The sequence below is a fragment of the Centrocercus urophasianus genome, unplaced genomic scaffold (assembly GCF_019232065.1).
Source record: "Centrocercus urophasianus isolate 14NV4802_14NV808 unplaced genomic scaffold, USGS_Curo_1.0 seq_10, whole genome shotgun sequence".
NCBI classification, from domain to species: domain Eukaryota; kingdom Metazoa; phylum Chordata; class Aves; order Galliformes; family Phasianidae; genus Centrocercus; species Centrocercus urophasianus.
This window is the reverse complement of record NW_024884142.1, coordinates 47568411-47584747: the sequence shown is the minus strand read 5'-3', so window position 1 is coordinate 47584747 and position 16337 is coordinate 47568411. Positions and strand designations below refer to the sequence as shown.

At 45.3% G+C, this 16337-nt stretch overlaps 1 protein-coding gene across 1 annotated transcript in view; it reads left to right on the top strand.

Annotated features, from left to right (window-relative positions):
* Nucleotides 1-4284: 4284 nt before the first annotated feature.
* Nucleotides 4285-16337, top strand: part of MOXD1 (monooxygenase DBH like 1) — a 51879-nt gene continuing 39826 nt past the window's right edge. Inside the window, exon 1 of the mRNA XM_042817599.1 lies at nt 4285-4548. Within this exon, the coding sequence (XP_042673533.1) occupies nt 4285-4548 (264 nt within the window). The remainder of the gene's footprint in view (nt 4549-16337) is intronic.

The following is a 16337-nucleotide window of genomic DNA, read 5'->3' as shown; positions in this document are numbered from 1 at the left end:
GGCCAAAGCTGCTTCAAGAGGAAGGTGGAAATGTTCCTGTGCCTCCAGCAGTGCCAAGCATTTCCTCAGGCGTGTGCAATGATTTGGTTGCTGTTAAACATTTGGTTAAAATGCTCAAAACACAGGAAAACAAAACTCTTGGAAGGTGAGAACAAGCCTTTTGTCCTAACCTGCTTAACTAAGGTGAGAGAAAAGCATGATGCCTATTTTGTTGATGTTTATGAAGCTGCACTTAGGAGAACAACACAGTCATGTAAATACACCAGAAATTCTGTATTCATTGTTCTTATGCACTGCCATGTTTTTCTGAGAGGATATTGGAGGCACGGAGAAGCTCTGAGAGGGGAAATATATGGCTCCAGTATATCTTCTGAGAATAATTGCCCTCTGAAAGCAAGTCAAGTCACCAGTCAAGGTGGGGATACAAGTTTTCCCAAGCTTCAGTAAATATCTGGATTTGATTTTTTGGTTCATCTTTAAGTTTTTAAAGTTTTTTATTCTTTTCATTTGTCTTTTTTTTTTTTCCACCCTGTTTCTCAAACGCTTGAAAATTATTTTTACGTGGTGCAATGGAAAATACTTACAATTTAATTGATCTCTGTAAACAGATGAACCACACAGAGGGTTATATAACAATTTCTAATTCTCTGTGCATTTGATGTAGTTGTTTTGCATTTTTATTTTCTTTTGCTGGGGGGAGCAGAGAAGAAGACACCATTGTTTTTGCTTTCTGGTTGGCATTCCAAGAAGTTACAAATTCTTCTTATGAAGTAATACACATTAATCACTGGAGCTGGAAGAAACATTTGGCACCTCTGGGAACGGAGGTGGAGCAGCTCTACCTTGATGCTCTTTAAAGGAAGCTTTATCTTGGCTTTGGTTAGGATTGCTTTGGAGCTCCCCTGTGCTACCTTCAACCCAAGTGTGAAATGCTCTGTTAATCTCAAACTGACACAAGTAAAGACCAGGATGCCTTCAGGTATTATTACAATGAGTTTTGCCTCATGTCTGTTGATGCTTGAAGTTACTCGCCTGAGGAGAGAAAAACAAAATTTTAGGGGAAAAAACAACAACAAAAAAAAGAATCTATTTTCCCAGTGCTGTGTTTGGGGCATTAGCAGAATTGTTTAGCTTACTTTTCCACGCTGGCAGGCTGGTATCTGCAGACCCTGCCAAATTTCCAAACAGTCTGAGTCAAGTTCATAGAAACTTCTCACTTCTCTTGGGAGAGAAAATTGGAGGGCACGGTTTTTATTAGACCAGTTGGAAAAGCATACAGGCTTCACAGCAAAGAGTCTCTCTCTCATTTCTCTTGGTTGCGGTTGTTGTCTTTTCACTTCTTCTGAGAGCACCTCTGTGAAGGGAAGCGCTTTGCTGCGGCCCCTCCTGCAGTGCAGTGCTGGGAGCTGACTCCGAGCCAGGGGCCATCGGCAGCGCATCTCTGCCGGTCACAGCTCCCCAGGGAAGAGGAGCCCTTTCCCTTTCATTTGGATTTATCCCAACCCCCATTTTTCCACTTTCACTTCCAGCACTCATCCACCCTAAAGTGGGACTGCAGTTAAGATACATAGCTCTAAGTCTATACAATTTAAAAATGGTTGTCTATGCTTCATAGATTGATACTTTTGCCAATGTAATACACATTGCTATTTGCCCATCCATCCATCACACGGTGCACACACAGTTTCCATGCTTTTTACATAGGTTTAATAGGAGATTTTTTTTCCCAGTGACTGCTATGTACTGCAGCGTTATTCACAGGTGCATGGTGCCACACTTGCTGGTAATGCACCTGCAGCCATGGATTGCAGCACCTGGGAAGGCCTTCACCCTATAGGCTTAAAATACTTCTGCACCAATCAGCCAGGTGGTGTGCAGTCTGCCCTTTAGCCAAGAGCTGTGTTCAAGGGAGGTGTTGCTCTGAATGAAGCTCACTGTCACTACCAGCTCTGAGTGGTTTACTTTCTGTCTCCGTATATACATATATATATATATGAGATTGTTTCTTGCACAGCTTCAGCAGTTCCTTGATTGACATTCAGCTTTCCTCTAGATGGACGTGGGCTGATGCTCCACCTTGGATATGTTTTTTCCTCTTGCAGTGCTGGGAAGTGGTGGGTGGAACATCTCCGCCACAAAGTGCATGGTTTGTATCAAAGGGTGCCTGCATTTGTGAGTTCTTCATGCTTTACGCATCTCTTGTGCATATTTTCTCCAGTGTTTGTGATGTGAACAAAATTTTTAACCCTTTTTTTGGTGTGTGAGCAACTCCTGTGCAATTGTGTGAGAGAGCAATGGGCACTATTATCCTACAACAGCAGCAAGAGATCCGAGAGGAAAACACCCATCACTGTGAGACTGCCTTCCCCTGGGAGAGAAGCACAGAGCTGGATTCAGCCAGGAGGTGTCACCCAATGTGGTTTTGTGAGAGTTTGGTCTTTTTCTTACGCAAAACAAATGTTTTCATTGAAGTCACCAAAGTCTGTTAACTGTGAATTTTGGGAACTGTGCTGCTCTTCCCACAGAGTGCCTCTTCTAACTCCACTAGGAAAGTTTTATTGCACTGGTATTGTTCTTAGGAGTATAAATAGCAGCAAGCCTGAAAAGGTTGGGTTTGTCACTGTGCTCGTAGATGAAGCATGCAGTTCCGTTGGGATGGCTTGTCTTAATGGAAAAATGTCTGCTGGAGTTTGGAAAACTGTAGGGCTGTGATTCCCACCCTTCTACTATTCCAAGTTCATCAGTGTGGGGGGGTGAGCACGACCCCTGAGCCTGGGTCCAGTTCCACAGCCAGGGACAGGCTGCAGCCCCAGGGTTGGCACGGCATTGTCTTTGCACCAGCCCTCAGCCTTCAAAACGTAATTTCTCTGCAAAAGAAAGCCTGGGAGCAGCCCAGGGTTGGCTTCCAGTGCTGTGGAACAGGGAAGCACCCCATGGTCACAGGGAACTTAGGGCACACCATACTGCCTGAGGGCTGCTCCTCAGGGTAGGACTCCAGGCAGCTCACCAGGAACACCCGGCTGCCCACAGTGCTGCCACTTTTGCCAACCCCCTGTCACAGGGCAGACCTCTGCTCTGCCCTCTGAAACACCACAGCCTGTCCAGTTTACCAGAGTATACACTGCCTCGGCTTTTGGCTGAGCTCTCCGGAATGATCTCAACTTCCCAAAGTCTGGGTTACTCAGAGCCTGCTCTCTGGCTTTCTGACCCTCATCCCTGGAGATACTCAAGGCTAGGTTGGATGAGGCCCCGGGCAGCCTATGCTGGTGGGTGGCAGCCCTGCCCACAGCAGGGGATCGGGGCTGAATGGGCTTTTAGGTCCCTTCTAACTCTGTAATTCTGTGATTCTTAGGGTTTCTGCTGTGTAAGAACGTAATACACAGCCTTAAAAGAAAAGTAAGAAAACATTTTAAGAAAACTAAGCCCCTCTGTAAGGAATATCCTTCATTCTTCCCATTCCTCTGCCCCTGGAGATCTTCAGCATGTTCTGCTTAACTCTGTGACAGACGACAGGGCACAGGTACCGTGCAGTTACAGTTTCTGCTTCAGTGAAACCCATCCAGCTGTGGGCATTAGCACAGTACCGCCCAACACCTCCGTGTGCTCTGCGCTGTCGGTCACCTTTGAAATTACTGCTACAGTTGGAAGCGCTCTCACACCAATCTGCCCCTTTAAAAATCAGGTCCGTGTCTCCAGTATTTAATCACTCACTGTTATTTTTTCTGCTTGTATTTCTTACAGTGCTTCGGATGAAAGTAATTTCTTGGTGCTTACCGTTTCCTCATCCGTTTCTCTTTTAGAAATTCTGCAGTTTGCTCCACACCTCACTTGGTGATGTTTGTCAGGCATTTGCACATAGAAGCCTACGAACGACACGCTATTACCTCCCTTACGTTCTACTTTGAGTGGTTTTCGCAGAATCAGCTTTTCACCGCGCTGAGTATGGCACTCTTTCCATCGCAATTAGACACGCTCCCAAGTCCAGCGGCGCAACTTCACTTTATCTATGTGCGAACGGGAGGCGGCGAGGGCCGACGCAACTTGCCGGCCGTGACCCCCCGGCGCCGCGCCGTACCTCGAAGCAAACCCACCCTCCGTCGTCGGCGCGCGGCCGCAGGTGCTGCCGGCGGGGCGGGAGTGGACAAAGCGGCTGTGGCGGGGCGCTGCCCCGACGGGGCCGGCCCGCGGCTGGGCGGGGTGACCGTCCCATCCCTCCTCCGCGCTGCCGGGCGCGCACGCTCCCACGCGCGCCCAGTGCCACGCGCGGCGCTGCGCGGCGGGAGGATGCGGCCGCTGCGCCCCTGGGCGCTGCTGTTGGGCGCGCTGCTGGGCGCCGCCGCGGCCGCGGCGCGGAGCTACCCGCACGTCGCGGTGCTGGACGGCGCGGCCGCCTACCGCCTGCTGTGGGGCCGCCGCGGCAGCGCGCTCGCCTTCCGCCTGGAGGTGCGCACCCGCGGTTACGTGGGCTTCGGGCTCTCGTCCGGTGGCGGCATGGCTTCGGCCGACATCGTGGTGGGGGGCGTGGAGGGCGGACAGCCCTACCTGCAGGTAAGGACCCGCATCCCGCGCTCTTTGTCTGGCGGCCGTCCCTGCTCCTCTTTCTCCCCGCACGGACGTCCCCTTCCCCGCCCCGCTTCTTCTACCTCCGCTCCGCTCCTTCCTCCCGGCCCTTCGGTTTTTCCCATTGTTGCGCGCCTCTCCCCTCCTTTCGGTCCGCGCCCCGCCAACCTTCCTTCCAAACTTCTGCACGGGTGTTGTCGGAGGTGTCGGGTTTCCTTCATCCCAAAGCGCCTCAGCCTTCGCCTGCCCCCTTGGGCGCTTTTTCCGCGGGTACTGAGAGCCTGGACCCGGATGGGACGGGAGCGGTTGCCCTGAACGGAGACCGTCGGGGCGGCCGAGCCGCCGGCCTGGCTCCGTCCCTGTGACCCGCCGACACGGGCGCACGGTCCCGCTGCCCTCCCGGGCTGCTAGAAGACCTCTCTACCCTGTTCCTCTCCTCCTCACCTGGTGGTGTTCTTGCCCTCGTTACTGAAAAGGGCTCACGGGTAACCGCTGGAACTCACCGCTTACCCTTTGGTAAAGCAAGCTTGCGGGAGCCCAACCCTACGGGCGTAATTCTCCGGGTATTTTTCAGCAGTTGTCTACGTATTGCCGTGGCTGGGACAAGCGTGCGGGACAGCGGGACAGCGGCTCACCCGCTCCTGGAGGTGTCAGTGGGGGGATGGGAGCCTTTGGCTCTCCCAGCGCTCCGAGCTGGAGGCTGCGTGGGGCCGAGCAGCGGGATCGGCGTGGCGGCTTGTCACCCCTAATGACAGCTCTCTGAATTGGATCTCACTCTGCTCCTATTGTTAAGAGGACAGGCTGGGAGCTGTGTTAGAGCACTGAAACTGCCGCTTCTATTTCAAGAGGCAGTTTTTTTGAGTTGGATTTTTTTTTTTTTTTTCCCTCAATAGCGTAATAGCACGGGCTCTTACTAACTTTTCCCAATGAAGAAACGAAATGCTCCATAACTTCTCTCTCTGCTGTTTGTCAACGTTTTATGAAATCAAACCTTTTTTGAGAAAAAAAAAGGTGCCTTTTTATTATATATATGTGTATAGAGATAGATAGGTAGATATACATTCCTTATTAGTTTGCTATATCAAGTTTAGGCAAATATTTGTCTTATTTAAGTTCAAAGTTTTTCATAGTAATTCTTCTCATATTTCAAAGTGAAGATCGATTTTTTTTTTAATTTTTTTTTTTTTTTTTTTTTAAAAAAAAAACCTCAGTCTAAATAAAACACCAATAATAAAACCCCCATTCTGGCCGGTGAGCAGCACAGCTCTCAGAGGTGCAGGGTGTGCGTTCACCAGAGCCCTGCATCGCAGCACATGCACCTATTTAAAGAAACCCAGACTTTCTGTCTGGCTGATTCATAGACGTGTTCATGTAAGGCAAGCCTTGTGGAAAAGCATCCAGAGCTGATGTAAAGGCACCCAGTGATGGAGAATCCATCGCTTTTATTGGTAGTGCACAGCAACGGTGAGACTTTGCTGCTCCTTATTTCCAGTATGCATTTGGCTGGGCCCAAATTCTAGCCATGTAATTTCTCTATTAGATTTAAAAGCCTACTCCCCAAATCCTGCCCCCATGAAGTTATTTATATGCTGTAATCAGGTCACTCCTCATTTTTCTTTTACATAAAATAAATGGATGCAGCTCTGTAAGTATTCCACTGCATGACTCGGCTTATAAGCAGGAGGGAGACTGACTTTTGACACTTTCCAACAGTGATAGGACAAGGGGGGTTGCTTTAAATTAAAAGAGGAAATCAAAAGGGGAAATTTAGTTTCCTAAATCAGATGTTAGGAGGCAGTGCTTTACTCATGGTGGTGAGGCATTAGCACTGCTGCCCGGAGAAGCTGTGGATGCCCCATCCCTGAAGGTGCTCAAGGCTGGGTTGACTGGGACCTGGGCTTGAGCTGGTAGAGGGCAGCCCTGCCCATGGCACAGAGTTGGGACTGGTTGGGTGTTGAGGTCCCTTCCTTCCCAAGCCATTCTATGATTCTATTGCATTTTTTTTCTAGCACTCAAAGCAACATCGTGGCTCTTTTCAGCACCTCTCTCCGGTTTTCAGCATCTTTAAAAGTGGCTCCATGCAGTCTTCTGCCAAAGATTTAGTTTACTGTCACCACATGACAGATAGAACAGAAAGAGAAAAGGCAGGACTGCAGCGATTGCCTCCTGTCACGGAACAGCTGATATTTGTTCTGAAACACTGATTTAACACATAAACATCTGCTAGGCAAAATGCTATGAGTTATTAAGTTACACTCTTGAGCAGATAAACTGCAGAAGAAATCCCTTCTATCCCTGAAGCTTGCTGGTAACCTGTGGCTTTCACCACCCTCAGTTCTTCAGTGCTAGGCAGTAAAGTTTATTGGTAAAGTGGGACGAGGTCTTTTACGAAGGGCAGACTGCTAAAACATTTCTGTGCTTGCCCAGGAAGAAGGAAGGGTGAGATATGAAGAGGATGGAGCAACCCCCTGAAGAAACAAAATCCATCCAGAGTGTTTTCTGGACAGGCGTCACAGACTGATACAAAATGAGTACCTTGTTCTAGAGCCCTACTTCAGCAACGTCTAACTCTTCCCTTTACTGGTCACAGAGTTTTTAAAAACACTTCATTTATTAGTTGCATATCATCATTGTTTACATTATTACTATGAGAAGGAATTTAGGAGTACATAGGTTTGTGCCTAGTTGCACTCTATGAAATATGTGCACTGTAAATGAAAGAACTTATTTTTTGGTTTCAGAAATATGTTTTTAATCCATGGTCATCCATTGGGAAATGTGCATTGTGTCTAAACTCTTAGGAGGGTTATTTTTTTATTTCTTTGAACATTCTGAGATGCTTGTTATTGGCCTGATTTTCAGAAGCCCTTCTGAAATACCTTTACAGCCTTTCAAACGAGCATTAACGTGCTGCTCTCTGAGGAGAACTGAACCTCTTGCCTCCAACCTCCTTAAATTCTCTCTCTTCTCAAAATAGGAAGTGTTCTTGGGGGGAAGAGTCCTCTCCTGGGAGCAAACAAACAAGTACAGTCAGACTGCAGCCCTTAGCAGATGGCAGGTGCTGCCTGCTTTGTGCAGCAATGTATTGAGGTAGAAGGAGCTTTCGGAGAGAAGATGTTTCCTCCAGCATTTGTTCATCCTCTCACTGCAAGTTGTGCCATTCCCACCATCAGTGGGCTGTGTCTTCCCTTCAGAAAATTGGATGACTGAAAATTCTGAAGATTTGAGATGGGATTTTTATATATATATATTTTATATGTTTGGTGAACTTAGGTGCAAGGCTTACCTGTTTTGTTTTGCTTTTCCATTTTGGAACTGTATGTAAGGAATAGGAGGTCTGGGATAATGAGTAAAGAGCAGAAAGATTTGAAAGTCTTAACTTCACTTTTCTCTAAATATACTGAGGTAGCAAGTGGTACAAGCACCAGAGTGGCTTTTTGAAGAACTTCTGAATGATATATGAATTATACCCTGATTATCTCAGCCTTTCTGAAGTTTGGTATTTGGGACAGGAATACAGACTTACTTTGGGAAAGTGTAGAGGATACAGCATGCATGTGTGCATACATCCGTAGCAGTGGTGTATTTTGAGGGAGCTGCCTGTACTGACTGTAGAGAGGAAAAGAGGGAGGTGGAGGAGTGAATTACCGGAGCGCATTGCCAAGAGCCTTGTGCTGTGTGGCTGAGGGTTATGCAGGGTTGGGGAGAACGTAATGAGAAGAAGTAGAAGGTACCAATGGGACCTGGTGTCACACAGCAATGACCTGCCTTTATCTTTGCCGGGGTTGGCTTGGGTGGGCAGTTTGTACTCTGCAAAAGTTTTCCTACAGCATGGTTGTGGCCACTTGCAGCGTGTGTGCTCTTCGTGAGTGTTTTTGGGTCAGCTTCAGCTATTGCATCGAGTGTTCCTTCCTTCTTCTTTTTCTTTTTTCTTTTCTTTTTCTTTTTTTTTTCTTTTTTTTTTTTTTTTTTTTTTTTTTTTTTTTTAATGTCCTTTGTGCTTATGAATTGACACAGCATGCATTTTCATCGCCATGCCTTTTCCTTGGTCTCCACCCCTGTCTGGAATTGTGCATCCCCACCCACAGCACGTAGCTGCAGAGAGCCCCGTTTTGGGGCGAGTAATCCTCCTTGATGAATGGCCATTTTGTGCAAGTTACACAAGAGAGTGGCATTGTTGGAGTCTTCTGTTGAACTTGCACAAAAATAGTCCCTCCTCAGGGTGAATAGGGACTGTGTGTCACTAAAAAGTACTTTATTATTCATTACGGCCCCGCTTGTTAACCATCACCCGAACTAAAGAATATCTGTTATCAAATGTATCCCATGGAGTTAGCTTAATTGCTCGTAGGGAAGTACTTGGAAGAGGTTTTAAAGGACGGAAAACAGTGAGCATTCTCTGTACTTAACGATATGCTGCTTTTAAGTGCACTCATGCCAGCGGCAACAAAAGAAGTGTTTAGAAAACAACTTGAAAGGCACCAAAAGAGAGATGCAAAGCGAGTGCCACGCTGACATATCTCAGTCGGCGCTTTGTTGGAGGTATTTCAAGCCTTCGGGCATTGTGGCGCGATTTCCCGATGACTAATGAGTCCTCTTGGCCTCGGTGCGGGCTCAAAGGGAGGCGGTACGGACGTCCCCTCGGGCCGGGAGCTTTGTGCTGCCCTTTAGAGGGATGGTGGGGAGGACAGGGCAGCGACAACCGGCGAACAAAAGATGGGGATCACTCTGGAGCTCCCGTCTTAGGCAAGGGTCGGGGGTCTGGTTGGCAAGTTGGTTTTTTTCTGGTGCTACAAGCATGTGGTATTTTCGCTTTCAGTTTGGATTTTGGTAACTCCAAGAAAGTTAACATTTCCTCTAGAATAAGTATCAGAGCTTCACAGCCTGGGCTGGATGGAAATGCAGCCACCGTGAGCAATGTGAAGGCTTCAAGTAACAGGGGAATAGTTTCGTTCTCTTTGCAAGCAAATATCTTAGAAGCAGAAAGACTAGGAGAGATGTTCTGTGGCACTTTGGGAACAAGTATCGTTAATAATTGTGATCCAAAATCCCTGCAGTGTTTAGAAAACTTCTAATAATTGAAGCAATTAAAGTAATTAAAACAAGAAAAATTGTGCTGTTTGAATGAGCTCCTGTATAAGGAATGTTCCTTGTGATAAAGTGCAGTTGTGAGATTGGATCGTGCAGCATCTCCTAGTTACAGGTTTCTTCCCCTTAAAACACATAGCTACATGTTTAGTCTAGTCTGTTTGTGTAAGGGTAGTCTTTAATCTGGCTCTATAGCTTCTGATACAACTGGAAAAACGCTCCTAAAATCAATGTTTATTGTAATATGTCCCAGGGTCTTTGGGACTCCTCTGCAGATTCTCCATGCTGACAAGCGATGCCAACTTCACAACTGCTAATGCTTCTTACACCTGTGTGTGTCAAGCTGAAGAAATTATGATGCTTCAGTGTTTTTCATTTCTCTGTGTAGAAAATTATGTTTTTGCATCCCCCAGGAGAGCCACAGGAACCAGGGAGTGTCACCACAGAATATAGGCTGCTGGGGAGCAGCTCTGGGCAGACACAAGAAATACACCCAAGCATGTTCAGATGATTCACAGCTTGAGGAACAAAGATGTGTCTCTCAGTAAAGAATTGTTTCATCTGTAAAAAATGCCTTATTTTTTTAATGCAGTATCTGTGCAAATACACAAGTGGAAAATGGGAATCTTTGTGTATCTGTGTGTGCATTTCAAACAGATGCAGCCCAGTTATTTGTTATAGATAAAAATGTTCAGTCCTTGTTAAAGTTAGTAGTATAGTTGCACTAAACATATTGCCATGCTGACTCCAGTGTAACTCAGCCAGTCGAAGCAGCTTCCATGTGACAGAGAGCTGGGCTTCTCAGCAGGCAGTGAATCATCTCATACTCATCTGGTGTGTAGGTTAAAAAAAACAAACATGACAGCAAAAAAAGTACCCAATCAATCAGTAACTTAACTAGAAGCAGTCAGCTCTTAGGGCTGTGGCTGAACTTGCTGATCCCACTTACTTTAGAAACTTCTTGCAACTGATTGGTTGCCGCCACCAAACTTTTTGCTGAGGATATTCCATTTGCAGACCAATTCCAAAATCAGATCAGTCAACTGGAATGCTCTCAAGGTGTTCTTATATTCTTATTTAAAGCAGCGATGCTTTCAGACTCCCACTTTGTGTTAGTTTTCTGTAGGTTGGCTCTGCTTTTCCCTGATATAGGAGTATAGTAGGATCTTTGCCTTAAACACAAGCTGAAATTTATTTGAGGTTGAAAAAAGGTTGGTTTCCTTATTTGTAAACTCATGCTCTGTTTGCTTCTTGCCAAATACAATGTAAAAACAGCTTTTTTAAATATATTTTTTGGTGGTTGTATCCAGTGTGTGCTGGAACCACAAGCAGCAGGATTCCATCTGAATTAAATGAAACAATAAAAAAGAGAAATGCTAACCACAGCTATTCTTCTGGAAACCCAGAAAGGCATAGCTTGGTGCTGATTTCATTCAGAAGTTTTGGTTGAGTCTTTTGCATCCTGTAGCAATTTATCCATCCTATAAGACTAAGACAGATCTTCTCCTGCACAAACTCTTCTTGGTTGCAGCTTCCCAATTCCTTTGCCATACTCTTCAACCCTGCTCTTAGACACAGGTTTGGGCACTCTGGGAATGTTCAAAACTCTGTGAGTTGGCTGTAAACCATAGGTTGGGACTGGTTGAGACTTAGCTCATTTTTCCTCCATTTCTCCTTCCTGGTTTGTCCCTTGGCTTTCTTCTGGCTGTTCCCACAGCCAGGATGGTGAGGAGCTCCTGACTGCAGGGTAGCTCACAGAGATCACAGAGACAGAACTGTGCCAGAGCCCAGCTGCAGGTGATGGGGCCGCAGCCTGGGAGCTGTTGGTGGCTCCTTTAGGTTGAAAGGTACTGTATATAATTTAACATGGGAAATGGATACCATAAACAAAATGAGCTTGTACATTGTAAAAATGTGGGGAGGGAGCCTTATAAACACCTGTTCAAGTCTGTGATGACAGCTGGTAGTGCTTTTCTCATGAGGTTTCCTTCTGCAGCTGTGCTTACATTCTCTGAGGATAAAAAAAACCAGTTGCGCCTATTTTTTACATCCTTGAGAAATTACCCTGTCTTTTGCTGAGCAGCAAACAGAAACCATCCACACCACAAAACATTTCCTCAAGAAAGTGAGCAGTTCATAGGATCTGAAAACTGTGTGATGTGATCAGCCATACTTCTGGAAAAGAGCAAACTATGTGCAATATCAGGAAGATTTCTCTTTTCAATCTGTTGATTCAACTCCTAGGTAGCATTAGAGATGTTTGCACAACATAGCCCAGAGTTCTAAATGCCAGTTTATGCAATAGAATCAATGGGAGTGCAGAAACTGTAAAAGCTTCTAATGTAAACGTAAGTAAATTTTGAAGCAACATTTTGTTATTATGTAGCATGACAACACTGTCAAGTCTTTGTTTTATACAGTAACCAAAATAATATGTTTGTGTCAGAAGAACAGTCATTTTGCCCTTATCTTCTCTTCGTAACTACTGATGCTTTTGTCAAGTTCATGTAAAACTTAGCAACTTTATCTTCATTTAACCATATAACATATATTTTGTGTGTATATTAGAAGCTGAAGGATCTGAATTCAAGGGCAAAATCAGTAAATAAATCACGTTTTCAGGTTCTTGCTAAGAAATTCAGTATTAAGGAGTTGATAGTTACTGCAAATCTGTGCTGGAACTCCATAAAATTCAGAATATCTTGCACCAGTATAATCCTGCCTACGAAAGAAACAGGTTTTCTGACTGTATGGGGGTGTTAAAACTAAATCTGCATTAAAAAGGTGTCCATGTTAGAGTCTTTTTTTATTTGGTAGGAATAGTAAGTTGTTCCAAAATCAGGCAAATTTCAGACCATCTGCAATAGTTTTTGAAGTACTGTCATTCTGTTAATAGAAATGTCACCCTCCCTTCTCAACAGAATTACATTTGTGAAGCTTGTAAGTTTAGATGAGGTCTGTATTATGGCAGGCTCTCACTGGGGGCATTTGGAACCATATTTGGTGAATGGAGTTAAATCTAGCTGGTGACCTGTCACGAGTAGTGTTCCCCAGGGGTCGGTGCTGGGGCCTGTCCTCTTCAGTATCTTTACTGATGACCTGGATGAGGGCACTGAGTGCACCCTCAGTAAGTCTGCGGATGACATCAAGCTGGCTGCAAGCATCTATCTGCCTGGGGGTAGCGAGGCCCTACAGAGGGATCTGGACAGGCTGCATAGCTGGGCTGAAGCCAAAGGGATGAATTTCAACAAGACCAAATGCCAGGTCCTGCACTTTGGCCGCAACAACCCCAGGCAATGCTACAGGCTCGGGGTGAAGTGGCTGGAAGACTGCGCAGTGGAAATGGACCTGGGGGTATTGATTGATGCTCGGCTGAACGTGAGCCAGCAGTGTGACCAGGTGGCCAAGAAGGGCAATGGCATCCTGGCTTGCATCAGAAACAGTGTTGCCAGCAGGAACAGGGCAGTGATTGTGGCCCTGTACTCAGCTCTGGTGGGGCCACACCTTTAATACTGTGTCCAGTTTTGGGCCCCTCACTGCAAGAAAGACATTGAGGCCCTGGAGCGGGTTCAAAGAAGGGCGACAAAGCTGGTGAGGGGTCTGAAGTACAGGCCATATGAGGAGAGGCTGAAGGAGATGCGATTGTTCAGTCTGGAGAAGAGGAGGCTCTGGGGAGACCTTATTGCCCTCTATAACTACCTGAAGGGAGGTTGCAGTGAGCTGGAGGTTGGCCTCTTCTCTCGTGTAACTGGTGATAGGACTGGAGGGAATGGCTTCAAGCTGCGCCAGGGGAGATTCAGGCTGGACGTTAGGAAATACTACTTCTCTGAAGGACAGGTCAGGCACTGGAATGGGCTGCCCAGGGAGGTGGTGGAGTCACCAACCCTGGAGGTGTTTAAGGAACGTTTGGATTTTGTGTTGAGGGACATGGTTTAGTGAGAACTATTGGTGATAGGTGGATGGTTGGACTGGATGATCTTGTAGGTCTTTTCCAACCTTGGTGATTCTGTGATACTGTGATATTTAGATGCCCTCCATGCTGCTGAAGCCCAGACATCCCCTGTTTGACTTTTGGTGGGTGCATCCTCTATGCTGTCCCTAGGCTTTGTAAATGACATTCAAAGCCTACAGAGGTACCCACCTTTCTCCTAACAAATATCTAACAAACTATGCTAACTAACAAAGCGGAGCATCAGCTGCCTAAATATGGTGTTTTGATTGGATTTGTACCACAGGAACAGGAATTTCCCTTTTTATCACTTTTTTTTCCTCTGAAAAGAAATATCTCTAGAGATGCATCTTTATATGTTCATAATATCTGTGATGCTACTGACCCAAATTAGTAGGGATTTAAGGGAGCTTAACTGTGTTACAAGAAAGTTACCTGAAGTTTATACATCTTCTCTGCTGGTGAAAGTAATATTTCTGTAAAAGTAACGTGCTTTATGTAGGTTTAACTTAGTCAGCATGAGAAAAGATGAGTGAAACTTCCAGCCAATTCTTGTTACTTTTCCTTTTTTGATAATGTTTTGTCATTTTTGCACAAACATCTTTTTGTTTCTTAAGGGCTTTTCAGCTCTGGTGGATAAATTGACCAAAACTTGCATAGTTTGACTTAAAATCTGTTCTGTGAACAGAAGGAGATCAGAATGTTTCCTTCATTTGTTCATGTTAATTTGTTCCTTCATTTGTTTCATGACATGTCCTTCATTTGTTCTCAATTTGGCAAACAAGCTGTTTTCATGTCAGAGGTTGAGCAACCTAATCCTGAGCTGTTCAGAAATGTTCCTGCTGTATAATTTGATTTTATTTTTCATGATGAACACCTAGATAATTTTCAGCAGAAGGAATAAAAAGTAGTGATAGAGGCAGTCGGTAACTTGTAAACAGCTTCTGGGAAATGCATTCATGCTTGATTCCTCTAGTGCAGTCCGATTGCACTAAGTGGATTTGTAGGATTTGGGAGACAAAGGAATATCTCTAGCTTCCCAGGAACTACACGAATTTGCTTTCCAGGTATTCTCAGCACCCTGACATTCGAGGGATGTTTCATGGGGCCGTGTATCAGGCAGAGGAAGCAAGCAGAGCCAGCGACTTCATTACTCTGCAGAAATTTTCACATGGGAAAGATTAGCGTTAGTCGGTCAGATTAAGATCTGCCCGCGGGATGCTCTTGGGCGAGTTGGGGAGTGAGATGCTGCTGGGGGCTGGTGGTGGGCAGGCAGGGGCATTGCAGGGCCTGGAAGCCCCTTCCTCAGGGCACAGGGTGAGCCCACAGCAAGTGGGGCTGTGGCACAGCTGTCCACAAGTGAACAAAGAGTTCCACCAACAGTCACCGTATCAAGGCATAGCCAAGCAAGTACCCTTCTTTACATCGCTTCTTCCAGTTGCTCTCGCCCAATCCCTGCAGGCTCATAGAACTTAGGGCTGTTCTACACGTGGTTTTATACTTGCAGATCACCAGAAAATATTGGAGTGCACACACCTGGTTTGGCTTCTCATTTATGAATTGTCCTTCCCAGCTGTTTCAGGCAAAGACTCCCAATGTATTTCCAAGAGGAAAAGCTTCTCTTCCATTTCTGTTCCACAGTACTTCACTATCTGGTTGTTTATTTTAATACAAGATGCTTTCCTCCAATTTAATGTAACATCTCAAAAAAGATACCACACCTTCGTAAAAGTTGATGGTCACAAGGTTGCACTTCTAGTTCAGAGAGGTATTTACTATTTTTAAGATGAAAACAGATGTTCTACTTATATAAAGGTGTTTTCAGAGGAGGGATGGTATTTTGTAAAGACATGCTGTGTCTCTGTCTAAGCTCTAACGTAGAGGTGAAGTGGAGCACTTTGTTCCCACAAAATATCCACCTTTGAGTACCATCCCAGAACAGGTCCAGTATATCTGGAAAAGGAAATCCAAAGTTCTTTCTATGAACAAATATAGCTCATCACTACTCTTTTTTTCAGTACATAGCTTCACCTTCCATGCTTCCCTTTTGCTGTTTGTAGTGGTAGTTTTCCCAGGTATTTGTGCCTTCATATAAGTATTCATTCACTTCTAGTTGCAAAAAGTGTTGACAGGAAAAGCATTACTCTTTTTAGTACCTTTAAAATTTGGGTTTGTTTTGGAAGTGTAAAAATCAGAACTGTTTCAGTAGCTTTGGCAAGACTGAATGTTTTTATGCCGATATAAGTGCTCTGTGTCTACCCTTTTCTTCCTTGAAATTGTGTCACGACTGAGATAGTTTCATAATTTTCATCATCTAAAAATATCTTAAAGAGGTGTTTGAGCATGCAGTTATTCTCACACCTGTAACAGGTTGCTTGTGGTCTCTTGTACACAGAAAGATTTCTCAACTGTGATTAAGTTCAAGGTTATAACTCCCAGTTGATCTTTTTGTGAATTAAAATGATGTCAGCCACATTTACCAGTGTCACGGTATTTGAACGTAACATTTTGTGATTTTTCAGCTTTGTTGCCTCTACTTGAGCGAATGGATATGAAAACTAAAAACCTTTCTAAAATTAAATGGAGGTTCAAGTAGCTTCAGAGGTAGATGCCTTCAAAAAACAGAAGTTGGTGTGTTTTGCTAAAGATGCAAAGCAATTCATGGTGCCCGCCAGTAACTACCTGCCATCAGGGAGGAAGGTGGCATGTTCTGGAAAAGAAAGGTGTCTAACCAAGCTTA